Genomic DNA, 27,852 nt, shown 5'->3' with positions numbered 1-27,852 from the left:
AATTCCATGGGTTGGTTTTGTGTGTCTTCTGGACAGTCATGTTTTCCCCGAACAGCCTGGCCCCTCCCCCTATCCGACCCCTCCCACTTCCCACCCCTTGACTGCCCCCCTCAGAACCTCTGACCCTTCCAACCCCCCTGCTCCTTGTCCCCTGACCGCCCCCTCCCAGGATCCCCTGCCCCTATCCAACCCCCCCCGTCCCGCTCCCTGTCCCCTGACTGCCCTGGCCCCTATCCACACCCCAGCCCTGACAGGCCCCCCGGGACTCCCATGCCTTTCCAACCCCCCATTCCCCATCCCCTGACCGCCCTCCCAGAACGTCCGCCCCATCCAACCACCCCCTGACAGGCCCCACAGGACTCCCACACCTATCCAACCCCCCCGTGCTCCCTGACTGCCCCCTGGGACTCCCCAGCCCCCTTACCATGCCACTCAGAGCAGCATGTGTGGCAGCCACGCCACCCTGCAGGAGCCAGACACTACTGCCGTGCTGCCCTGCAGAATCACGCAGCCCTGCCGCCCAGAGCGCTGCCCGCACGGTGGCGTAGCTGCGGGGGAGGGCTAGCCTCCCCAGTGGGGAGCTCAAGGGCCAGGCAGGACAGTCCCGCGGGCCGTAGTTTGCCTACCTCTGCTCTAAAGCAACTAAGAGATTTCAAGTGCCTCAATTTTTGAGTGCCAAAAACTTCCAGAAAAGCAGGCCCCTCTACTCTGGATCAAATTGGGCAACTAAAATCACTAAGCACTTTTGAAAATTTAGACCACAGCATCCAAAACCCAAAGAGCCCAAAGACACACAAACCACGCTGTTAGTTTGTCCACAGTACTAACTTTCTCTGGCACTCTGGCTTGAGGAGCTCACAACCTCAAGGAGTTGCTGTTGACGCTACTGTCTCTAACTATCAAACCAGTGATATTCAAACGGAGGCTCACGAGGTGCAAGTGGCTCTTTAATGTGTCTCCTGCAGCTCTCTGCAGCACATGATATAAAAACACCGTGTGATTTAATTATTAACCGATCAGGATGCTTTTACTATGTTATTAGCCAATTGTAGTTGATAAAATAATACTTGGTCAGTCATTTTGCTGTGAGAATAATATATATAAATTAAGTATTTCCCATGTCATACTGTTTAAATCTGAATATACAGTACTACAGTAAATGAAACAAAGAAGTCACACTACTGTGGCTCTTTAGGGTAATACTGATCGATAATTTGGCTCCTGAACCACTGAGGTCTGAGTATCACTGTAAAAGACTGTAGTTACTAAATTGGATAAACATGACTGCATATTTTAGGTAAATACATTTCTCCAGCCAAGTTACAAAACTTGTCTACAACCAATTAATATAAAAATAAACTTTGCCTACAAAGACTAAATGCCTGACACAGAAATGAAATGCTAAAGACACATTTTGGGGTTCTCTCTTCTCTTGTTAACCAGTCAATACCCCTTCCTTGGTCCCTTTACTATACACATATTCAGCTGGATGCTGGTCCATGACTAGGGCTCCTAAGTAGTACAAATAATATACAGTACTACTCGTCCAGTATACAGTACAGACATGGGGGACTTCAGGGTTTAGAGGGATTTTACCCCATAATGAGTACACTACATGGGAAATACTATCCTGAATATTTCTTCCATAACTTCCCAACAATCTTGGGGAGTCAATTCTGCACGCTAGTGATCAAAAGGTGGCAGCCCTGAGGGCTACTTCCATGCTAGCCTAAACCAGTAGAATTTATATTCACAAATCAATAATGGATTGTGTTAACCTGATAAGCAACCCTATTCACTCATTTCAACAATAGAAAGACAAAAACAAGGCTAAAAAAGCAACAATAGCCTGAATATCTTTGAGCAAGCAACAAAATTGCTATATTTCAATCAGAAAAACCAGTGCATCTCTCTGCATCTAAAACAAATTGCTTGAAGTTATATGTAACTATTCTATGTGATATACGAAGGTTGTTTTTCTCTAGTTCGCTCCTACCGGAGATCCCATTACAATTAAACAGTAAAATAAGAGTTCATTTGCAATGATCATTTCTGAAATTTTGTTATGTAGTACTCTGACCATAATATTAAATACTGGTGGTTCATCACTTTTTCATTAGCTTACCATACGCAAAACACAAAGTATTTACACATTCAATTACAAATACTATTCACTGTGGAAAGAGAAAATTAAAATCCTATTTAAGGCAGAAAAACAGAAAATAATGAATATGAATTTGCATTTCAGTAATTAAGGTAACCTAAAGTGAATTCCTTCATATTGCTGACTTAAAAGACACCTATATTTTATGATGCCAGGGCTAATGTTTCCTTAGAGGGCCAGCTTCTTAAGCAATGCAAGTTGGCAAAGCTCCATTAAACTCTAACACTGGAGCTACAATCGATTTATGCCAGGTGAGGATCTGGCCTACAGAATGTTGTAGTGGCTGGCTGTTTTCTCTTGGAGATGTAAATCTGAACTCAGGTCTTGCTCCCACACAAGTCAATGGGAACCTCACCAGTGAAATTAATGATAGCCTTGGGTCCTGTACCTCACAAATCACTATTATCTGGGTATGAGAGCAGGAGCCTGCCCTTTACATCACTTCCGCATCCTCCTGCTGAAAGAGAGTCACAAGAATTTATTTGTTAAAGGCAGATAACATGGCTTACTACAGTTCACTGCAAGTAAAATGAATGCATAAGTATGTTTTTTTATTCTATTTAAATACAACTAAATGTGTTTCGATAGTAGACAAGCACGTAATAATTTGAATCAGACAGATTTCTGGTGTCAATAAATTCTCTGCAGAAATTCTGCATGTAGTCTAAATCCTACCCCCAACCTCCGCGGGTGTGTAACACCCTCCCTGCAGAAAAATGGCTATATTGGGCTGGGAGCACTATTCTGACAGCCTGTGTACAGCATATACACTCTTAGACACACTTCGGAAATAGCTGACCTACTGTTCTGCAAAGCCATCACTTGATTATATATATATTTTTTTTTGAGTCACATGTGTCAGTTGAAAGCCATGTGTTTCTTATTCAGAACTTTGACACTGGTCCAGTTTTCAGAGCAGATTCAAGACAATTACGTGAAACCCACAAGACACAAATCGGCAGGTTCTGAATGTTTAAAGATTTTTAAATTTTCAAAAGCCATTATCCATGTAAAGCATCAACTGTTTATTACTCTGCTATTCACAAGTATCAAATATTTATGTTCCAGGACACGGGTGTGCTTAACCTTCCCAGGAAAGCAACTCATATTACACTGTTATGTAATAAGTTACTGTGGAGGCAAGATGTACATAAGCTTGTTTTTGTTCAGAATAAGACATCTGCAAAATCTCTTCTCCAAAGTCAAACACGGCACTCAAATTTTTCATAAATGCTACTGTAGTCTTTCATAGGCCTATACAACTTTCAACATTTTCTACAAGGCAATTGTGTTTCGGGTCTAGTGGACTGCAGGGTCTCTTTTTCCACCAAGTTTGTAATAAATCTTCTGGTCCACATCAGTGTTGTTTACTTAACTCAGTACTTTAATAGCATCATTACTCTCCCACTTTATAGAGTATATCTCCATTCTCTTTGCAGTCTCTTGTGGAACCATCACCGACAGATGTCACTGACAGTCAGAATCTCGTCATTTCAGCTGCAAAACAACCTTCAGAAAGAAATTGAAAGAAGAAAGAGATTCAGCTACAATCAGGGCCAGAGTCATAGGCTCAAGAAGCCTGGACAATACCTTACAAACAGTCTTTGCAAATATACCTGCAGGTTTCTGCTTCACACGGCAGGCATGGGACACCATTCACAGAGTGAGTCCCTCCTCTCAATACGTACAATCAAGCATGAGAAAACTTTACCTTACTTTCCCCTGCAACAATGAGGAGAACGCAGAGCAAGCTGGAGTCTGCTGAAGCCTGGGCTAACGGAGCCCTGGCTGGGTAGCCCAGAATCTTGATGAGCAACTGCTCCTTTGGCTTCATTTGCAGAGGCCTCAAAGTGTTCCTGTGATCAGCTCTGAGAAGGCCCAAACAGGAACTGCTGCCAACTGCCTAGGAGAACGCTCTGCCAAGAAAGAGCAGTTCCTGTAGGTAGCCACAGAGCTACCCCTAAAAGCAATAGAAGGCTTTTGGCCACAGCAGGGCATATATGGAAATGTCTGCTGCACCTGGGATGAAGATGACCAGCCCAATGAGTAGCTGTCAGGTTGCCTGGTGGCCCAGTCCTGGCCCTACTACACTGATGTGCTCGTACTACTTTGAACTATGTATGACCATTTTTTTAAAAAAAAACAGCACTATTACTGTCATACTTCTTCCTCATTTAGCATTTGTTATTAAAAGCACTAAGAATTACAAGCCAGGATTTCCCAGTTGCCAAGCACTCTTGAAGAAGCATTAGAAGTGTTGGCCTGCATATTGCAGCCACGACACTAAGATATTATGGATAGATAACAGCAATTAGTTTGTCAGCTAAGTTTTAAAAAAAAAACTTGACCTAAGAGATAAATAGCCAACTTCTAACTGGACAACTACTTTATTCCATCATTTCTCCACTCATTCTACTGGGAGACAGAAGTTTGTAAACTGTCATTATTCCACTCCCAGGAATTAATTTGCAAACTAGACACGATTAAATTAGGCTTGAATAAAGACTGGCAGTGGATGGGTCATTACACAAAGTAAAACTACTTCCCCATGCTTACTTCTCCCCTCCCCCTCCCACCCCGTTACTCTCACCTTCTTGTCAGCTGTTGGAAATGGGCCATCCTGATTATCACTGCAAAAGGTTTTTTTCTCCTGCTGATAATAGCTCACCTGAATTGATCACGCTCGTTATAGTGTGTATGGCAACACCCATTTTTTCATGTTCTGTGTGTGTGCGCGCGCGTGCATACCTCTTCCAACTGTATTTTCCACTGCATGCATCCAATGAAGTGGGTTTTAGCCCACGAAAGCTTATGCACAAATACATTTGTTAGTCTCTAAGGTGCCACAAGTACTCCTCGTTCTTTTTGCTGATACAGACTAACATGGCTAACACTCTGAAACCTGTCATTATCAGTAAATCAACAGATATTTAAAGCACGTGTCATTCATCAACAGTGCTAACAAACCACTGTACCTTATAAAGTGCCTTGAATAAATGCTGCAATTTGGTTGAGGATGCCTTCAATTCATGTGATTACCATCAACAAATATACAAGTCAGACAATACTGTGTCCTTCCCTATCACCACGCCTCTCCAAACATGTTTAAGTTACTTTCTTCTGCATATTTTCTGCTCTTTCCATTGTCCAATTTGGAACTATTCCAGGGAATTTAGTTTCCATTAAAATTAAATTTTTCAATGTCAGATATACTTGCATTCTCAGTGTACAATTCCCTTTCTATCTGTTCTATTAGCCCACAGGAAATAAAGGATTGCTTGATCTAGATAAACCCATATAATGTGTCAAAGAGTCCATTTCCAGCCACTGATGCTTTGTGGGGTTCAGGAGGAAATTCTGTCTTCAAATCATTCTGTATGTGTCTCTTAGCTAAAATGCTGTTCTTTTCGTATTCTCTTCTGCTCCCTATAACTTTCAAGGCATTATGATCCTGATCTTAGTTGTCTATTGTGCTTGCTGCATTCCTGCCTCTGTAGAAGGAATGGGAACCTTTGAAATGGAACTTGTTCTAGTGTACAGCATCAAGAACATTTTGTTGTTAGGTAGCAATATCCAGGGCTCAGTCTTGCTATACAGAACCAGACAGGCTAGCCATGGTAACCAAACACTATGAAACAAAACAATATAAGAGGGGCATGCCAAATTTTGGGCCCAGGCCAAAGAACTCCAACCGGGGGTAGAGCAGCAGAGGAAGAAAGTTTGATAAAAATCAACTAGTGTTAATGACAAAAAAATATTTTAACTGTTCATTAGAGGAAGAAATATTTTTTATAAAACTGTGGAAGAGATAAACTAAGACTGCTAAAGATAAACATAAACAGACTTAAATACAATAATAAACTCCACAGAAGCATGTTCCACTACCAAGTCACTTCCTATAAGGTGCTATAAGAACAGGAATACTGTAAAGTAAAAATGATTGTAGTACTTAGGACCTAATTAAGAAAGGATGTAATAAAAAGCCAGTAACAAATACCTTATTAGCTGCTTCCAGAGCATTTATTAGGTTCTGCAGTTCTTCCTTATTCATTTCTACAGAGACTGGCTTAATTTCACCATTTTCTTTCACATCCAGATCAAGATTGAGAAGTGGCATTTGCAGCATGGAGATCTTATCACTGGAGAGAGCAAGCTGTATATGATGAATTAAAAGTCATTTAAAGTAGAGACATTAAATGTTATATGTCCACCATGCCACCACATCTACACTTTATCTTGAAACGTCACTGTCAGGATTAATGTTAAGTATTTTTCTTCTTGTTAATTATACCCATCCTCTTTGAAGCCTGAAACTTTCATTCTGTTTCTTTAGCAACAACTGTTTTCCCCTCCATTGCACAATAGTTTGTTAATGCAAAATTGTTCAAAGATGACAGGATAATGGCATTTTTTGTTATAGGTAGCAGTACTGAACCATGTGTTTTGAAATCATTCCTCAAAACTTGGCTTGCATGAATTTTGCAATCAGATTTTAAAGCAGATTACATTTTGGGCCTGCCGACACTTAAACAGTGACACTATAAAGCTTCTTGCTTATTTAGTTTTTCATATAATCCAGCATGCAAGTTATACAATGGAATGGAATTGAAATATGCATCCAACAAGGGCCAGGATTAGATAAAAAGGGCAAATCTGCTGAGAGAGCAAACCATGAAAGGATAAAAAGGTAAAAGAGATGACAGTAGGGCTGAACGAACAGTATTTACAACTTATTCAACAAGTACCAGAGTAATAGTATCAGAAAAGAATGGGGGGATATGATAAAGGTCTATAAAATCATGACTGATGTGGAGAAAGTAAATAAAGAACTGTTATTTGCTCCATTTCATGTCACAAGAACTCAAAATGAAATTACAGTAAAAACTGTGTTATCCGGCACTTTACCACCCAGAAAGTTCTAGAAACCAGCATTTGTGATATCCATTAAAAGTCCAGTTTGCGCGGGGCTGGCAGGTTCCCCTCCTGGCTCCCCAGAAGAGGTGACATGTCCCTGTTGCTCCTAGGCGGAGGAACAGCCATGGGGGCTCTGTGTGATGGGCAGGGATGCAAAACTATGCTCTGAAGAGTCCCTAGCCTCTGTTTGCCAGAAGCTGGGAGTGGACAACAGGGGATGGATCACTCAACGATTACCTGTTCTGTTCATACCCTCTGAAGCACCTGGCACTGGCCACTGTCAGAAGACAAGATACTGGGCTAGATGGACCTCTGGTCTGACTCAGTATAGCCATTCTTACATTCTTAAGTGGTTTTTTGCACTTTCCAGCCAACTCTGCCACTGATCAAATACTATTTAACAAATATACAATTTTTCAAATACTGGTAAAATTGGTCAAATGGCTGTCAATGTTTTTCTACTATTTAAATCAGCCTCAGTAAAAGTTTTTTTTTTTAAAATGTAATAGAAAGTTTATTGACAATTTTGCAACTAAATACAGTACACAACTCTATTCCTTTAAATTGCAGGGGTGTGAAGCGGTGCAGGTATTCTTCACATTGGCTAGCAAACACTGAATACATTTTTCCAGTCACTTGGCAGTATTATCATATACCAGATACAGAGAGCCTGTGACTTGATTTTGGTCCCGTACAATTATGGGAAGGCAGCTGGTCCTATATAACTATTACAGCAGCATTTCCCCAAAGGAGAGTTTCTGATTTTAATAAATTGCACAGGTGACTAATGGGAATAAAGGATAAAGCGAAATGTGAGCCACAGAGGAAGAAATAGACAGCTGTAAATTAGTTCAGATGTTATATTAATTCAGAATTAATTCTTAGCCAGAAATTTTAAAAAAAAACCCTCAATAGGAGAAAGTAACAAGAAACTGCAGGCAGCAACTGGATGTTTTTATAGGTCTGGTTTATAATCTTGCCAACAGTAAATTCAGTCAGTGAGACAGATCAATACTTAGCAAGCAGCTCATCTGAAGCACAACATGATGTTATGCTATCAGCTCCTGCAAAATCTGGTCCAGTCAGAAACTGACTTGGAGTTCAAAATCATTTTTCAGCAAAAAATATCTACAGTGCTTGTTAGGACAAAAAGCTAGTCTGTTATTTAACAACTAACAAGGACAGATAAACATAAGCAATATTATCAGGATTATTTCTATAATGCACTTCTGGCAGATTAAAATGTTTATGCAAAAGAGCACTTCTACTATAGGTAGATTTTCTTCCAACTTTGGGCAGCACTGTTCTCATTAGTAAAATAAAACTAAATACAACTGATTTCAATCTATCCCTTAAACGTACATACATTTAGTTATGATCTAGAGGGTTGTTTTTTTTCACATGAGTCAGGGAATTCCATCTAGTATTCATGTAGCTTTACTTTTTTATTTTATTCTAAGTACAGGTTTTCTTCTTCTATTCAGTCAAGTTTCCAAGTCAGGGCTCAATTGTGATGGAGAGAAGTAAATCAAATGTGTGAGGAGAATCAAAAAAATCTCAAAAAAACATCCAAGAGATGGCAATAATGCAGCACAGCAAAGGGGAGCTTATTTTCATGAGCTGTATGCCTTCCCAGCAATTCTTCTGCTCTGGGTTTCTGGTATCCATACAAGTCTAACCTTACCTCTGAATCAGGCAGCCTATCAGAGGCTGTGTCTGTAGCCTTCTAGGCTCTGGACAGTAAGAGACACAGATACAGTCTCACCTTTAACTGCCAGTCAAAATCCTGTAGCTGGGCAGAGGAGATTGCACTTATGCTTTCCACCAGTGCATGCCTGATTTCTTCCTTTCTGCCTTTCAAGCATTTTGTGATTGCTTCTTGATGGCTTGAGCTCAATTCATTCAACTGCTGAACCGCCTGAAAATATCAGTAAAAAGAGAGTTTTAATTATGAAGCAGAAAAGGTTAGATTTACAATAGAATATAGCTGTACTGGATAAGAAGCCAAAACGATAACTGCTACCTGGAGTTATTCAGTTTATGCCCTTGCCTCTCCCAAAAGGTCACAATGGCAGACAGTGGAGATAAGCAACCACCAAAGCACCCTCAGATATAGTGAATAAAAATTTCACTGTAAAACCTTGTTTATATGCTAGGGAAATTTGTGAAATGTTTGCTCACTGTTGTTAACAACGATTCAGCTGAATACACTTGAGGCTTGAAAAATTCAAGGAAGCTTCCCTTTCAATGCCCCTTTCCCACTGATTTCCCCGATGTGTGTCTCCTATGGTGCATAAGCAAACATGACTCCATTAAGTTTATCTCCATAACTGTAAATTAAATACAATATCACTCATGTATAAACATTGACTGGAGAACGGTCTCTCAAAGGGACACTGTTAAACTGTTTAGATTCCTTTTTTAAAAGAAAAGTTCCAATTAGAATCTGCTGAGGCGCCCTTTAAAAAATAAAATAAAAGGTAACTCTCCCAGAGCTAGTTTGAAAGGACACACTGGTATTGACTGTTTATCTGTCACTCAGCTGCCCACATACACTCTGGAGCTAGCATTCTGGCTGCTTCCTCCCTGCTATCCATAAAATGAAATAAATACATTCCTAACTGTATTTAGGAGCACCTACAAGTTTTCCTTAAAATTAGACACACTGGATCTTCCACAATATCAATACCACATCTCATCTCTGCTCATCCTCCCAATAGAATAACTTGCTGACATCCTGAATGACTTATCTCCTGGATAGAGAATGAGGGAAGAGAGGAAATGGGGACATACATACAGCCCAGGCATGAAGGGAGGGGGGAATGGATCACACAGAAACCCTGGAAGAGGGAGGAAGGAAATTGGGGAAACCTGGTTGGGGGGAGGGAGCAGACAGAGCCACTAGGATGGTAGAGGAAGGTGGGAATGCGGGGGGAGCAGCCAGAGCCCCTGGCATGGGTGGAAGGGGAGGAGAGTTTGCAGAGTCCCTGCTATAGGGGTATGGGGGGGAAGGGGACACAGAATCCCTGGTATGAGGGCACACACAGCCCCTGCCATGAGTGGGAAGAATGGGTGGCCCCAGAATGGAAGAAGGGGGGCACACATAGCCCTGGCCAGAGAAAAGGAATATGCAAAGACCTTTGGCGGGGGGCGGGGAGAAGAGGACTGTAGACCCTAACGCGGGGGAAGAACACCAAGCTTCTAGCATGTGGGAAGAAGGCAGGAGTGGGGAAGCACACATAGCCCATGGCATGGGAGGAGGAGGAATGGACCCCACAGAACCCCGAAAGGCATATTAGAGACCTGAGATTGAGGGCACACACAGAGCCCCTGCCACGTAGAGGGAATAATGGGGGAACTTGGAATGGGGCATACAGACAGGGACAGTGGGTGGGTGGGGAAATCTGGCATGGGAGAAGGGATTGTGAAGAAAGTCCCTGCTACGGAGTGGAAGTGAGAATGGGGTGTACATAGAACTGCTGGTATGTGGGGAGAATGGAGGACCCTGGTAGGGTAGGAAGGAAATAGAGGTCACACAGAACCTGGAACAGAGAGAAAATGGGGGGAGCTGCACAGAATCCCTGAAATAAAGGGGGAATCAGAGGGGGCAGACAGGGACCTGCTTAAAATGATCAAGATTTGGTCTATTTTATTACTATCCAAGTCCTATATTTAACATATGAACCCCACTTAAAATATATAAATATTTCAGGATAGAATAGCAATAGTACTAGGCTTGATGGAAGAAAGTCAAATCTAATTGATGATAGTCTCACCTCTTCATCTGACAGATTTTTGCCAACTGTAGTTTTGAAGTATGTTGTTGTTTCTTCTAATACCGCCATCCATTCTGTCAAATTCCAAACACTGCCATAATCCTGATATCGACAATATGCACGGCCACATATGCCATCAACAATTTGGTGAAGGAACTGGGGGGAGAAAAGAAAACCCTAAGGCTTTATAATGGCTCCATTATTACCCTACACAAGAAGCAAAGTTCAGCAGACAATTCAGGTGTCACTTTTGCCTCAAAGGCTAGATGCTGAAGGAATACCACCCTGGTATTGTGTAAAGAGATAATGTGCAGCTAGAGGTAGCATATTCTGGAAGAGCTGTTAAAAAAATTAAAAATAAAGAAATCCTGACTACATCACACAACACTTTTCACTAGAGGAGATATGTTTAATTCCTTTGCTTTGACCAGGTTCCACACAGGGTAACTACATCATGCCTCTTCATTGGAATAGTTCCCCCCCCCCCCCATCTTCTGTTATGCAGTATTGGTATGTGCTATTAAACTATCACTGAGTGTCACGTGAGTGAGGTACAATGATCTTTCTGAAGAACTTTGGAATCTTCAAAATTAAACGTGCAACACAAATACAAGATGTTAATAAGTGAGTATCCACTGCTATTCTAATTCCCCATTCCCCAAATCACCAGCCACTTGCATCCAGAAATGCTCCCCTAGTTTCTCTGTCCTCAAGGCCCAGTGCAGCACCTACTTTCTTTGTGGCTGGAAAGGACTGACTAGTACTTCATTTACAAAAAAAAAAAATCAACCATCGTCAGAGCTGTTGTGACAGCAGCAGAGGATTCTGGGTTATTGTCAGCGAGGAAAGTCATAGCCCAAAACAAATTAAACACTGACAGTTGAGAGGATGACTGAAGAATATCTCAAGTGTTTTATTTGTACTGGTAGAAAACTATTAGATACATGATAAATAGAGCTGTCGATTAATCGCAGTTAACTCTCATGATTAACTCAAAAAAATTAACTGCAGTTTTAATTGCACTGTTAAACAAAAGAATATCAATTGAAATGTATTAAATATTTTGGATGTTTTTCTACATTTTCAAATATACATTGATTTCAATTACAACACATAATACAAAGTGTACAGTGCTCACTTTATATTATTTTTATTACAAATATTTGCATTGTAAAAATGATAAAAGAAATATTATTTTTCAATTCACCTCCAACAAGTACCGTAGTGCAATCTCTTTATCGTAAAAGCACAACTTACAAATGTCGATTTTTTTCTTACATAACTGCACTCAAAAACAAAACAATGTAAAACTTTAGAGCCTACAAGTCCACTTAGTCCTGCTTCTTATTCAGCCAGTCGCTAAGACAAACAAGTTTGTTTACATTTATGGGAGATAATGTTGCCCTCTTCTTATTTACAATGTCACATGAAAACGAGAACAGGCGTTTGCATGGCACTTTTGTAGCCAGCACTGCAAGGCATTTACATGCTAGATATGCTAAACATTCGTATGTCCCTTCATGCTTTAACCACCATTCCAAAGGACTTGCTTACATGCTGATGACGCTCGTTAAAAAAATTTCAGAAGTCTTGAAAGAACAACACTCCGATGCAGAAACTACAGAACCCAAACCACCAAAAAATAAAATCAACCTTCTACTGGTGACATCTGACTCAGATGATAAAAATGAACATGCATTGGTCTGCACTGCTTTGGATCGTTATCGAGCAGAATCCATCATCAGCATGGACGCATGTCCCATGGAATGGTGGTTGAGATATGAAGGGACATATAAATCTTTAGCCCATCTGGCATGTAAATACCTTAAAACACGGCTACAACAGTGCCATGCAAACACCTTTTCTCACTTTCAGGTGACACTGTAAACAAGAAGCAGGCAGCATTATCTCCTGCTAATGTAAACAAACTTGTTTGTCTGAACAATTGGCTGAACAAGAAGTGGGCTTGTAGGCTCACTTTACATTGTTTTATTTTTGAATGCAATTTTTTTTACATAATTCTACATTTGTAAGTTCAACTTGCATGATAAAGAGATTGCACTAGAGTACTTGTATTAAGTGAATTGAAAAATACTATTTTATTTTTACAGTGCAAATAAAAAATAAATATAAAGTGCACACAGTACACTTTATATTCTGTGTTGTAATTGAAATCAATATATTTGAAAATGTGGAAAATATCCAAAAATATTTATATAATCACAATTAATTTTTTTAATCGCACAATTAATTGCGATTCATTTTTTTAATTGCTTGACAGCCCTAATGATAAGCTAATAGGAGCTGACTGGAGAGAAGGGAACAACAGGAGAAAGATTTCCCCAGCTCATTTTATTAGGATTTGATGGATTAATGCAGCATCACTCAAAATTACATTTAAAGACAAATGTAACTGATACCCTTCTCCTGACACTTAAAAGTATTTGTCTCATTACTTCCAAGAAGTTAAGACCCAATCATCCCTTCAAGTTTAGTGAACAGAGGGAATCCTGATCCATACAGAAACATGCCCACTAAAACTCCAGAGGATGGTTGTCATTGATGGTTTATTCTATTTTTTGGGGGAAAGCAGATGGGGGGCGGGGAGCAAGGAAGCCTCCCAGCTGGGATGGGAAGGAGTCGTTGTCCTGAACATTCTTCCCTTCATAGACAGCAAGGATCTATGCCTAAGTTACTTAAAATATTGACCACAGACGTTTAGTCAATAAATCCCAGAACCACCAAGTGTGCTGGGATTGCTTCCCTATGCGTATGGTGTGAAGCTGATGGCGGGGGAGCGGGGACCCCAAGCCGGACGTGCACAGCTGTAGTGGCCCAGGGGTCACACGCAGGAGCGCGCACCCTAGATGTTACCGACATGCACCCGCCACACACCAGGGGGCGCTGGTCTGTGTGTCCCCGAGCAGGGCAGGGCGGCTCCGGTCACCCAGACACGGTGAGGAATTCCGGGCGCCTGCTCTGTGCTTACGTACAGCAAGGGGGGGGGGGGGGTCCCGTTATGAGCAAGGACGAGACACCCCGTGACCTGGGACTAGCCGGGAGATGACGGGCCCTGGCCCCGGGCGGGCTGCGGCGCCGACAGCTCACGTGCAGCATGGGGCAGTGACGCGCTCCAGGGCGCCTGGCCCCGAGCCGCAGCCGGGGTAGCCAGGCGGGCGCCCGGCCACGGCCGGGGCCGCTCGCTGCCCACGGGCAGCCCGCCCGGCGGGGCGCGGTACTGCGCCTGCCCGCACCGGGCGCTGCCTGGGCGCTGGGAGCCCCTGCGGGGAGGGGCTGCGGGCGGCCAGGGCCACAGAGCCCAGCCCGTTCCGGTGGGGGTGGGGGCAGCGCACCGGCTGCGGGGGCGGGTCTCACCTTCAGGACCTGCTCAGCCGGGAGCTTCTCCAGCTGCAGCAACATCGTCCCGTCCAGTCTGCACCTCGGGGGCGGGGCGAGCGAGAACACGTGACCCTCGCCGCTCCAGCTCGGCCCTCCTCCGGAAGTGCCGTGAGCGACCCTCGGCGGGATGGGAGAGCTACAGAGCGCATGCGCAGGGACAGTGGGCCTCACGGGGCGGGGCGGAGGCTGGCTGGAAGCGCGCATGAGCAGGGAAGGGGGTGGGGCTTGTCTGGTTGCAGCCGCCGCAGGGGCTCCTGGCTGTTGGGGTCTCATGGGGTGGGCGGAGCCCCAGAGGAGTCGCTGCCTTTGCTAGCCCCGGGGAGCGGCGGGGCCCCGCGGGCGGGAGCGGGGTGAGGCGCAGCCTGGCCCGCTGGAGGGGCGCGAAGCCGTTAGCCTGCGCTGCCGCCGCCAGCCGCTCGCTCCCGCCCCGAGCTCTCCCGGGGGGCGGCGACACTTCCCAGCGGGGGTCCCGTAATGTTCGGGCTCGTTCTGCGGAGCAGGAGCCCACAGCACAGGGAGGTGGCCGGGCTCCACTGCGGGGGACTCCTGGGAGCGGGAGCTGCCGGGGAGCTGGCGAGAAGCCCCATGTGGAAGAGGCTGAGACTGTCAGACGTCGCGGCCGGCTGCAGGTCTGCGTGGGACTTCTTTGGCAGCAGCAGCTGGGCGGGGAGCTAGCGCACGGGGGCCCGAATGCGAGAGACGGAGGCCTTGTCTACACTGCCGCTTTACAGCGCTGCAACTTTCTCACTCGGGTGTGAAAAAGCACCCCCCTGAGCGCTGCAAGTTTCAGCGCTGTAAAGTGGGAGAGTAGATAGTGCCCCAGTGCTGGGAGTTGCTCCCCTTATGGGGTAGTTCTTTTGCCGGGAGATGGTGCTGCAACTACACAGCCACCTTAAAAGTGCTGCCGTAACATGGGCTGTGTAGACATACCCTTGCTCTGGCCTGGAGCCCTGCAGGCTCCCATTTGCTTGAATAGAAACTGGAGTGGAGAGGGCACCCTGGGGCCTGAAGAGCTCTGACTCTGGATTGGACTGGCACTGTGGGCCTCAGACAGGAATTGCTGTTACTCCTTTTGAAGTCTTAACTGTTTAAACTGCTAAACGCCCAGAATATTTGCAGACTTTCCTTTTCGTGCCAGCCCTAGTAAAATACCCTTTGCTCACTTGTGTGTGAGTGGTCAGTGAGACACATGGGATAGTGCCTATAAGGCCTAGCTGCTGAAGCACCTACAGTAATTGCCTCTGAGTACTCATGGGGGAATTGTGTGCCATTGCTTGTGCACACAATTCATGTCTCATGCAGATTTTTTTGGTTCCGTGCAGAAAAATGACTTTCTGACAGGGAAACAGAGGGAAGCTGCAAGCGCAGTCACTCACCACTCCCTAGCTGCGCAGGTACATTGTTTCAGGCACCCGGAGCAGCCGTCAGAGAGGTAAATCATCACAGGGCTGGAGACACCCTAGCCAGTGGCTCCTACCCTGAGCTGGGATCAGCTGCTAGTCCTCGCTGGGCTGGAGGCAGGAGAGGATGGGACTTCCTGTTCCCCTGCAACAAGTGGCTGGGGCTGTGTCAGACCCACCCCCAGAAACCTCCCCAAGCTGCAGGAAACTCGGAATCCTCCCCTCCTTCCTGCCCCCATTGCTCCTCAGCTGTGGGGGAGGGGTTACTGTAGGGAGAGCTGCTCCCACATCTGCCCAACTCCCATGCAGCCCAACCTCCCATACCCAGACACCCCCTGCCAAGCCATACCCAGTACCCGCCTAGTCCTCCATACCCAAACCCCACCCCATGGAACCTCAGCCCCTGCATTGGGAGCCCCCTGCAGCCAGACCCTCACTCCTGTACCCAGACCATCCCCCATTGAGCTCCCTGCATTCAAACCCCCACCCTGATGAGCCCATCACCCTGAGCCCCTACATACAGACCCCGATGTCACTGACCACCAACTAGCTATGCCCAGACCCCCTGCTGAGACACTCGCACCCAGACCCTTCCACTGAACCCCAACCACTTTCACCTGGAAGCCCCTGCAGAGTCCCATTGCCCCTGCACCCCACCCCCAATGAGCCTCTGGGCATCCAGATCCCCCCACACCTAGACCCCCCCACTGAGTTGCCTACACCCAGATTGTTGCACACAGAATCCTCTCCCCCACGCTTGGATCCTGTCTGGTTGATCTTGACTGCCCCACACCTGGTGCAGAGGGGCAGGGCCCCAGGGTGTTTCTGGGGAAGGCCCAGGCCTTGTGCCGTGTCAGGGTTAGGTGCAGCCTCACCACGGAGTCTGTGTCCTAGGGGTGAAGAGGCTGCAGGGTGATCTCTCATCTTCGTGCTGCCAGTGCCCTGTGCTTCCCACTGGCATGCTGGAGCCTCTGCATTTATTTATTGACAAAACTTGCAGAATATTGCAGAATTTTTAAATTTTTTGATGCAACATTTTTAATTTTTGGCACAGAATGCCCTCAGGAGTACTCTGAGATGTGGTACACTTGGTATGCTAATGGCATCCTTGGGGTTTGGTGTACTGAACAGCCACAGTAATTACAATTAGTAAAACCTTTTCAAGTCCTTGAGTAAAAGGTGCTGTGGAAGTGCAAAGTATTTATTTAAACAAATTAACAAACTTCCTCAGCATATGTAATATAAATGTATGAATTAAAGCCCCATTACAACAAAGTACTGAAAGCCTCTGCTTAACTTTCTGCCTGTGAATAGTCCCATGAGACTTTAATTCATTGAAGTCAGTGGGACAACTCTTGCTTAAAATTAAGCTCCCATGAGAGAGTTTATGAGAGTGGGTGCTAAAATGACAGACCCATGAACAAGTTGGAGAAACTGTTACAATACTCCATTGGTGGAGAGTGGCACTATGGAAGGCCACATGATGGTTAGCTCTGCTTGAAGCACATCTACTCCAAACGGTGGCATAGGCAGCGTTACGCTTTTAGAACCATTTTGTGTGGATGTTTCATGTATTAAAGTAATGTCACGGGAACAAATGGGTAGGATGCCATATTTCACTTGTGTAGATAGTTGCAGTAAACTCCTGGACAGGCAAAATTACTGCTATTGAGCTAGGGTGGCCTACAGTGGAGTTTGCTCTTTCCAAGGGAAAGTTTTTGTCCATCTCAGATATATCTTATAGTAATAAATCTGTTTTTTTTTTCAGAGTATACATTTGCCATTCTTGCTACATTATCAATTTCCAAAACAATATAATTTTAAAATCTAAATAGTATTTGATGCTATAATTGAATGTACAAAACAGCAAATGTATAGATGAATAAATTAAATTTTAAAATCATTTTCAGTAGTAATCCCATCCTCCTGCCCCTCCAGGCATTTTCACTTGTAACCTTGTCTCAAAAATGCATGGTAGATAATTGGAAATGAGGCCAATTTCATCTGTTTGTAATACAGTCTCAGACGCAATAAAACAGAACAGCAGGGGGAGTGTTACACAAAACAAAGCTTCAGGTGATCAAAGGTAACATGAAATTAAGGGACCGGATGAAGAAAAGACAATTTGGGGAAAGAAAGAAAACCTGGGTGAATAGAGACAACATATGCACATAGAGGGTATGTCTACACTTCAGACTTAAGTCAGTAGTTCGATGTACAATCACCTCAGTAATTACTGCACTCTATGTCTACACTACTCTCCTCTCGGTGGTGCACTTCCTCACCAGGAGTGCTTACACTGACTTAAGAGGAGCAGTGGGGGGAGAGTGAGAGCCTGGGCTCTCAGCTCCACATGCAGCTCCCTGCTGGAAGCCCAGCTTGCCCCTTGAGCTCTGGGTGGGGAGCTTCATGCCCAGAGCCTGGGCAACTACCGGGCTCCCAGTGTGGAGCCAGGAACCGGGATACAGCTGGGAACCTGGATGGCAGCCTGGCTCAGAGCAGGGAGCCCGAGCCTGGCGGAGAGCCAGAAGTCAAAGGGGCAGCCTTGCTAGAGCTGGAGTCCCCCACCTGCCCTGTAGTGATAGCTCAAGGACAAGAATGACAGCCAACAGCTGATGTAAGTAAGATAGTGTCTACATGGACACAGTGTCGCCCTCACTACACCAACATAGCCCCCCTACACCTCTTGTGGTGGTAGAGTTATTGTGTCAGTATAGTCGGGCACTTGCATCAGTGGGAGCATGGCTGGAGCGTGGGCACTGACATAATTGGGTTGACATAAGCTGCCTTATGTTGACCTAGCTCTGTAGTACAGACCAGGCCAGAGATTGTTGATCTCCTTCAGCTGAGAGCTTCTCATAGAACACAATGTGACAGGGCAGCAGACTTGGCACACGGGTAGAAAATGTATTTGATTTGGTGAAGCCTCAGTGAAGAGACTTTCTAATTTCATACACATTTTTCAATTTGGAATAGTAAAAAATGTCACTTAGGATAACCGTGGCATAATGGCAAAACCCTACATTTACTTTACTGAGGGGTGAGGAGGATGGTGGGATTGGGGCAGGAGATCAGAACTGGGAAATGTTCCTGAGCCATCCTGCAATGGCAGAGCAGTTTGGCTCAGAAGCCTGAACAATGTGCTTCATAGCAGTTCTAATTGTTCTTTTAAAAAGGACAGTCTCCTCTGCATTGCTCTCAATGGCAGCATATAGACAAGGCCCTAAGAGCTTAAAGACTTTCAAAGTGGCAGACTACTCCTTCATGACAGGTTTCAGAGTAACAGCCTTGTTAGTCTGTATTCGCAAAAAGAAAAGGAGTACTTGTGGCACCTTAGAGACTAACCAGTTTATTTGAGCATAAGCTTACTTCATCGGATGTAGCTCACGAAAGCTTATGCTCAGATAAATTGGTTAGTCTCTAAGATGCCACAAGTACTCCTTTTCTTTTTACTCCTTCATGGTGCTCCTTCAATCTCCCTCAGCTTGCTAGTCAAAAAAATGCTCTGCTGGAGTCATTTCCAGCTGCTGCGTCAGTGTGCCAGTGGGGAAGAAGCTTCCTGCACACTTTTAACAACCCTCCCCCATTTGTGCAATAAAAGGTAGGATTTTGCTCTTAATTTTAATATACATTTTTAGGAAACCAGCTTTGCTAGCCATTCTCCCCTTTGGGACCTATAGTTCTGGACTCTAGAGGAGGGGTACTGTATTGTGCTTTACTTGCAAGTGTCTGGGTCTCACTTTCTGAACAATCTATCAGACCTAGGCTTTAAAAGTAATTTTGTATATTTATTTAAATCAACCACTTTCTCTGCTTTTTTTGTGGGATGATGATAATAAATGAATTCGGAAATATTTAAATTGATTACTTTTCAAGTTTATCCACCAGAACAATTACACCAGATACTGTTTGCATGTATATTTCATCAGTCTCATGTTTTCACACTGCAACAGTTACAAAGCAGAAGGTATAGCACAGCTGTAGCTATTCTGTCACTTCTTCTGTCACTATAATAAATCCACCTCTTCAAGAGGCAGTAGCTAGGTCAATGGAGGAAGTGTCTACACCAGGGCTTACGTCAGCTTTTTGCTTTGCACAGGGTATGAAATTTTTCGTAGCCCTGAGTGAAGTAGCTAAGTTGACCTAACTTGGTAGCATACACCAGCCCAAAGTCTGAGGCCTTGTGTACGCTTAAACGTTTTGCCACTTTAACCATGCCAGCATAGTTAAAATGGCAAGTCCAGCCCCATACAGTAGATGTAATTATGCCTTATAAAAGTGCTTATGCCAGAATAGTTTATTCTGATTTGGTGAAGCAAAGAAGCTATACTGGTATACAGTACCTTATACCAATATGATTGCATCTTCATAAAACTTTTTAAGTGTAGACCAAACCTGAGGCATTAATGGCAATCAATGAACCAATCTGATTTAGACCAGGAATCCAGCAAAGCTTAAATATAAACTCGATCTTTTGTACTAATGAAGTGACAACAAGAAATTACATGTACTGTACCTTTATTTAGTTCTTACACTCACACCTACCATTCAAGTTTAAAATAAGAAAAGCTGACTAGACAACACTGGATTGATGCTCTGAGCATTTTTATTAGCTATTTACTCTGTACAGTATATATTCTGTAACATAATCCTCACTCTTAAATTGTTGCAATGGTTGGAGACTCCTTGTATTAATATTACAGTTGTAAGTTAAGTATACTCTTGAGAACATTTATGCTCTTGAGATCAAAGCTAAAACCCTGTTTCCTAACGTGGTTCTGGAACCATGTTTTTTCATCCACACTGGCAATAAAATTATGTTATGACATGCTGGCACCTATCCATGCTAGAGAACCATGCACTATGGATAAAAGCACTACATGAGTACTAATGTGTGTAATTAATTGTTATAACTATTTGCTCATGCTTTTCTTGTAGTGTAGACAGACACTATCAAAAACATCCTGCAGCAGTGTGTATCAATTTAAGTGCATAATTCAAAGCTTACAGAAACCTTCTGAGTACCCTTAATACATACCAGCCTCATCTCCCCTACACTTAAGTTTTTTTCTTTGATGGGGAAAAGATCTGTCAGCTTGAAATATCTTCTGGTGGTTCTTAATCTTCAGGGGAGGCCCACAGCCCTTTACCCTTCTGGCCCATTAGGGGTAGACCCAAGGCATTTATTCCTTCTTCTGAACTCGGCTGACTTTAGAGGTATCTTTTGACTCCTTTTCTAGATAGCTTTTGAGTAGGAAATTTCTTACCTCTGTGAGGTCTTTAGCCTGGTATCCTAAGGGCAGAGAACCATGGACATTTCACTTCCTATCTTCCTGTTCTCTTCTAATACACTTGAGGACATAAGCCATCAAGGAATGACAAGCCAAGACAAGAGGAGGATTCAAATGATGTTATAAGATGCCTTATAGGCAGGAGCAAAGCTGCATATGTACTAAATGACCACCACAATGAGGAATAACATTAAAAATACATACAGTACATGAAAGAGCTGGTGTTATGGTGGTGACAGAGGGGGATGCATGAAAATACTATAATGCTAAAGGGGAAAGAAGAATGTAATTCCTGAAGTCCCATGTTGTTCACATATGACCTCATCTCCTTGCTGTTTTGGTGTTTCCATTTCTTTGGCCAGGAGTGCGTTCCTTGACCCCCAAGCATATACTTATGTCCAGGAGGGAAAAAAAAAAGTGCTCTCAGGTTATAAGAAAAAAGGCAATGATAATGAATGGGGATATCCCCGTTCAGCATCAACCCATTTGATCCCTTACTCATAGAGGAACGACAGCCAAGGAATGCAGTAGGAGTCTCCAAGGACAGGGGTGAACTGATGGGTCCTCTTCCTGCAGTCACTTAATTTTGAGTAGAGCCTCCTGCACTAACGTGGTCATTTCCAAGACCCCGAGACCTGATGCCGTCCCAATTTATTTTCTCCATTAAAATTAACAAGCACAGGTATATTCCTGAAAATCTTGGATCTTGAGATTTCATTGAGATCACATATCTCCCCATAACCATAGTCCATCAAGGGGACAGGTTTTATATATATACGCACATCTTTTTTATGGCTATCAGCTCTCTGGATAGATAAAGCATTCAGAATAGTTTTGCTGCATTGTGACGTTTTCATCAAATGCACAGACACTACAATTTCAGAGCCATTTCCAGGCATGTTCCAAAAATGGCAGATGGCCAAAGATAGCATGCACATGGTGCTTGGAATCAACAAAGTTAACATAATAAAAGCATTTAATGACTGTAATGTGTACAGCTTGAGATTCTTTCCACACAGACTGCAACTCTGTATCAGTGTCCATTGTTAGGACAACCCTCTGCAGGAACCCTGATTGCAGTCATTCTGGAAGTTGGAGGAACATTTCAAATAATATTTTTCTTCCATCTCTAAGCTGCACAGAATGCAGGTGATTATGATTGGCTTCTTTGAGATTTCATGAGTAGGGCTGTGTAAATAACCGATTTTTTGATAAGGTGGCCAAACCGAAAAATGATAAAAAATAATTTTGGATCAACCCCAAATTAATTTTGTTAATGTTTTGGCAAAACAGAAAAGTAAAAAAAAATCATTTTGGGTCAAATGAATCATTTTGTTTGATCCAATAAATAAATATGGAAGTAAAATTCTAAACAAAAAGTTGATTCAAATCAAAAGAAAACATTTAATTTAGAAAATGTCAAACCAAAAAGTTTTGACTTTCTTAGAATTTTCTTTCTTTCTTTTCTTTTTGGCTGAAAAAATTTGTTTAATTTTACATGAATTTGTGAAATGTTGTGGTTGACTCAAATATTCCTTTTGCTCCCCGAAAGAGTTTCATTCAAAAAATTTTGCCCAGCTCTAGTCAAGAGCAATTACGACATGTTTAGATACCAATGGGAAAATAAATGGTTTATCATGGTCATTGTTGCGAAGACCTCAGTGTCAGTCCATTGACTCTGCCCTAGTGGAATTTTGCAGAGACTTAGGGTTACCAGACATCCAATTTTTCAAGGGACAGTCTAATATTTAAGCCCTCCTGCACGTGTGCTGACTTTTTCTTAAAAACGGGCAAATTGTCCCATATTTTCTGTTCCCCACCCCCCATCAGTTCTGGTGGGTCCTGCTGCTGGCCAGATCCCTGCTTGCCAGCCGCCCGCCCCCCAGCAATGAGTGGGGCTGTCCAGTGGTGATCATGGGGGTGGGTGTCCAAGGCTGGTGGCGGAGCAAAGCTGCAGCACGCAGGGCCAGCCACTCCCCCTGCTGGTCCATCAGTTCAGCCCCTGCTGCATGCCGGCTCTCAGCCACCAGGGCCCCGCTTCTCCGTTCTGTTTTCTGGCTGTGCAGTGTGAGCTGCGGTGGCTGGTGAGTGAGGGCAGGCACCAGGCGGCAGCCGGTTACGTGTTGCCTCTGCTGCCCATCCATCGACCCTTTACGTGCTCCCCCTCTCACTGTCCTCTCCATGCTTTACCCCTTTACCCCCCTCCAGCCCCGCTGCTCCTCCATATCCCCCTGGCAGGGTGTGCCTTGCTCCCAGTGCTGTGCGGAGAACCAGCCCGTGGTCGGAGCGCTCAACTCACCAACAGCCTGGCCAACAGGTTCCTTCCTTCCCCCACTGCCTCTGGCTGGGCAAGCTCAAGACCCTCCAGCCTGTGGCGCTGGCCAGGAGGAGCTGAGCCCTGCATGTGCCAAAGCCCCACACAGCCCGCATGGAGGGCAGAGAGCACCGGGCAGGGAGGGTCAGGTCAGTTGGTCACCTCTTCTGTGTGAGAAAGATGTACAGGAGTGCGTGTGTACCACCTCTCCCCGTGTGAACCCTAAAGCCTGAAAGATAAGAAGTTAAATAAAAAGAAACCAACTACACAGTATTTCTTTTTAACAGAGGCTCAGTCAACTTGATGTTAATTTGAACGTATGTACTGCATAGTTCTGACTGATTGCCCTTGAACTCACTTGAATACAAGTAATACGACACATAACCAGATGTCCCGTATTCAGCATAGGGAAATATGGTCACCCTACAGAGATTAGTATCAGAGGGGTAGCCGTGTTAGTCTGGATCTGTAAAAGCGGCAAAGAGTCCTGTGGCACCTTATAGAGTAACAGACATAGTGGAGCATAAGCTTTCGTGGGTGAATACCCACTTCGTCGGACGCATGTAGTTTTTTTGCTGCAGGATGGCTACCTTTAAATCTGCTACTGTGTGTCCAGCGAGATTGAAGTGTTCTCCTACAGGTTTTTGTATATTGTCATTCCTAATATCTGATTTGTGTCCATTTATCCTTTTAGGTAGGGACTGTCAGCAAAAAAACTTCAGGACCAGACTTCAAAGAGAAATAGCTGAGCTTCAGTTCATTTGCAAATTTGACACCATCAGCTCAGGATTAAACAATCCTGTGAATGGCTAGCCCACTACAAAAGCAGTTTCTCCTCCCTTGGTGTTTACACCTCAACTGCTAGAAGAGGGCCTTATCCTCCCTGATTGAACTAACCTCGTTATTCCTAGCCTGATTCTTGCTTGCATATTTATACCTGCCTCTGGAAATTTCCACTACGTGCATCCGATGAAGTGGGTATTCACCCACGAAAGCTTATGCTCCAATACGTCTGTTAGTCAATAAGGTGCCACAGGACTCTGCCTACAGAGGCTGTAATTCAAGTAATCAACCTGTGCAAGGGGCTGACCCATTAAATGCTCATACAAAGCAAATATTTTTATGCTAATCTCCGATGTTCAAGATGTTTCCCATAGATGTTCAAGATGAAGGTACCAATGCAAATATTTCCCCTTTGATCATTCTGCATCTTGCTGCCATATATGAAGGTCACAGGTGGGGATAGGTTTGATGGCTTTTCTTTATAGCCAGTCTGAGTGAGGAGTCCCTTATGCCAGGATAGGAGGAGAACTTTCCAGTTGTGAAGCTATGCAGTTCTGGAAAGGCTGAACATAAGGCAAGCAGAAGGACCAGGGGTTGTACAGACCTAGCCACTCTAATGACACGCAAAATGTTGAAAAATAATATTATCCTCGCTTCTAATGCTAACGAAACAAATCAGTATATCAGTTCTGATTTTCATCTCATTTTCATTCCCTGCATGTAGATTTTCACAAGAATGAGACAATATACTTTGATATTTAATAATATTTTGTCATTCTCAAGATGTTTCCTTTGTATTTAATAAAACATAAAAGGAAATGCCCTGTAGGTAAACAGTGGTGACTCTTAGCACTTTCAATTAAAACATCTAGCAGAAATTGGAACATACAGTAAAACATGCTGTACCAACACTTGGTAACAGCCAATAGGGTAGAAATTTCTGCATTAGCAACGTGTAAATGCATCCACTGTGTCCATCTGATCTCAGCAATATGAGGGATTAATTTAAAATATATATAATATACTTCTGCGATTCATAATGTCATCACATTATGGTTCTACTGTAGTTATCTATGTGTCTTGTTTCTTGCATATAATATTTAAAGATACCTAATGCAACATCTACACTGTGTAATCCTTATCTGGATCCATCATGAAGCATGACTGCAATGGAGCTATGTGGAGTACATCAGCTGAGAATCTCAGCCCTTAATTTTTAAAGATAGCACTATCAAATATCACTTTGGGGAACTTACGTATTAATGATATTAAAATATTTTGTGTATTTATTACTAACTACAAATGCTAGATACTCAAAACTTATCATTGGCACTAATTCCGAGAAAAATCCAAACTAGGCATGAAGACTGAACTGTTTTATCACCCTTAAAGGTAATCCCCTCTAGGATAACGCACATTGTAGAGGCAGTATGGAGTTCATATGGATATGTTCCATAACTGTTCTTTGGATAAATAGAGAATTTCATTCTCTAAGCCTGGAAACCCAGCACATTTCAGAAACTCTAATTTTACTCAGTCTTTTACTGGTAGCCTAATTCTGTTTTGATTGAAGTCAAAGATAAAATTCCTGTTGACTTCAGTAGAAGCAGTTATGCTTTTGAAAATTCCACTCTGAAAGCCCCACTCTCTCCTCAGACACTAAAATACTTACCTCTCTCATTGAAATAAGTGGGAGTTGTGCATAAATATACAAAAGCAGAATTGAGTGCTAAATAAACTGGGGGATATACATTAAATTGGAAGGGGAGGCTCAATTTTGAAATATGGGGGCCTTATTAGGACATCCAAATCCTGCACGTGGGTGCTCAAATTGGCCTTAGACACATAAAACAGGTATCTCAGTGCCCACATGTGGAATCTGGATGCCTTAACTTACACACCTAGGTATAACAATGGGCTGTAAAATGAGATAGATTGTGTCTAAACTTGCATGAGAAGGGATTGGAAGTGTGTGTTCAAAGTTTATTGCCCACCTGTGTCCCAGTGTAGGGACCGATCACAATCACAGTCCTTGCATTCATCAAGCACCAGGACTGATCAAAATTAAGTTCCAGGGTGGGGTGTAGGTAGAGTCATACCCCCTTTGCTGCTCTGGCGAGCATGGTTGACCAGTACAGCTGAATGTACATATGCACATTGCACTTCCTTCAGGGTCAGCTGGGCCACTCGTCTGCTGGTCCTAGAGGCATTGTGCCATGGACAGTGGATTCATACAGTCAGCACATCTCCACTATCCTACAGATTTACACACACACACATCAAACTATCTTTCTTAAAATCAGGCCAGTTTATAGTCCACTGCCATTATCATCAATAAATCTTCAAGTCTCAAGCACTAGTAATTACATTATTAGAGATCTTATGTAGTTATTGTTATGCTATATTTAAAGTCCATGGATATCAGTTAAAAGTAGGCTTGGAAGGACTAGATTTTTATTGGTAAATGTCCATTTTAAACACACAAATCAACAAAAAAATATTTCCATTGATAATAATAGAAATTTACAGATAGACAGAGCAAGAAAAATGCTGCTTGAGACCCTAGAGCTTAATTTTATTTTGTATATTTGGACATCTGATGTTGACAATTTGTGTTTTAACAGTTTTAAATCTTTAACTTTTTAAATCTCAGTGTCTGTCATTAAATAATTATTGTCTGACTCCCCCCCCAGTGACTGATCCCCCATAATATCCCACAACTATGAAAATTTAAATTTATAAAAATTGAAAACATGCTTAGAAATAAACAGTGATATCTGTAAAAATTATAAAATTAAAAATAAAAATTGAATTCTGCCAAACCTTGTTAAAGGGTAGTGAATAGACTTTGATCTACCAATGGCTGCCACATATAGAGAGGATATCGTGGATGTTTATAAAAGAACTGTACTAAAGTAAAAAGAAAAGGAGTACTTGTGGCACCTTAGAGACTATCCAATTTATCTGAGCATGAGCTTTCATGTTCAAATAAATTGGTTAGTCTCTAAGGTGCCACAAGTACTCCTTTTCTTTTTGCGAATACAGACTAACACGGCTGTTACTCTGAAACCTGTACTAAAGTAACCAGTGTCATTTTGTCTTTGTTGTTACTTGCAACAGTTTTGACTATGTGAACTCCTACATTGTCGTATAAAATGTCTATTAAAGAGATAACTGCAAAATGTAAAGGATAACGAGAGTAAAAAGAAACTAAGGTCATATCTACACTTACAAGCTTACAATGGCAAAGCTGTACAGCTGTGCCGCTGTAAGAGCACTTGTGTAGCCACGTTATGCCAACAGGAGAGAGCTCGTCTGTCGACATAATAAAACCAGCTCAATGAGCAGCGGTAGCTATGTCAGCAGGAGAGCATCTCCCGCCCACATAGTGCTTTGCACACGAGCACTTACGCCAGCAAAACTTATGTCGCTCGGGAAGGGGCGGGGTTCACACCCCTGAGCGACAAAAGTTTTGCCGACATAAGTGCTAGTGTAGACATGGCCTAAGAGACTTAAAATCATTGAAAGATTACAGTAATTACACACCACAATTTAACATAGAATCTGAATGATGCACTGGTGTATTTCTTCATCTGGACAGCTCTACTGATATTGCCACCGTGACAAGCTTTGGGTTTCATATTACTACAACTAGCAACTAGAAAGGGTAGGTAACCTTAGTAATTGTCCAGGCTGACTTACACAATTTGCAAAAAATTTGCCAGAGACACTAAATACTTAATCACAGTATCAAGACAACATCCATAACAAAACTGCAGAATCCAGATATTCCATCAGCAACTAAATACTA

The 27,852-nt window shown here is 43.2% G+C and overlaps 2 protein-coding genes across 4 annotated transcripts in view; one reads left to right on the top strand and one right to left on the bottom strand.

The window, feature by feature from the left end:
- Nucleotides 1-3,168: 3,168 nt before the first annotated feature.
- On the bottom strand, nucleotides 3,169-14,589 carry COMMD8 (COMM domain containing 8). The gene is made up of 5 exons (XM_007071022.4): nucleotides 14,230-14,589; nucleotides 10,855-11,010; nucleotides 8,844-8,996; nucleotides 6,162-6,317; nucleotides 3,169-3,673 (listed from the first exon to the last, which is right to left on the bottom strand). The coding sequence occupies exons 1-5, from the start codon at nucleotides 14,524-14,526 to the stop codon at nucleotides 3,653-3,655; spliced, it is 783 nt and encodes a 260-aa protein (XP_007071084.2). The 5' UTR covers nucleotides 14,527-14,589; the 3' UTR covers nucleotides 3,169-3,652.
- A 153-nt stretch (nucleotides 14,590-14,742) lies between these two features.
- ATP10D (ATPase phospholipid transporting 10D (putative)) overlaps nucleotides 14,743-27,852 on the top strand; it is a 114,622-nt gene continuing 101,512 nt past the window's right edge. For 2 of the 3 annotated variants that reach the window (XM_037897840.2, XM_037897839.2), the window contains exons 1-2: nucleotides 14,743-14,882; nucleotides 15,576-15,685. The gene's annotated coding sequence lies outside the window, so the exon portion shown is untranslated. The remainder of the gene's footprint in view (nucleotides 14,883-15,575; nucleotides 15,686-27,852) is intronic. The other variant, XM_037897841.2, reaches the window with a different exon arrangement.

This window comes from Chelonia mydas, chromosome 4 (assembly GCF_015237465.2).
Source record: "Chelonia mydas isolate rCheMyd1 chromosome 4, rCheMyd1.pri.v2, whole genome shotgun sequence".
In the NCBI taxonomy this organism is placed as follows: Eukaryota; Metazoa; Chordata; order Testudines; family Cheloniidae; genus Chelonia; species Chelonia mydas.
The sequence above is the reverse complement of the archived record's forward strand: the minus strand, read 5'-3'. Positions and strand labels throughout refer to the sequence as shown.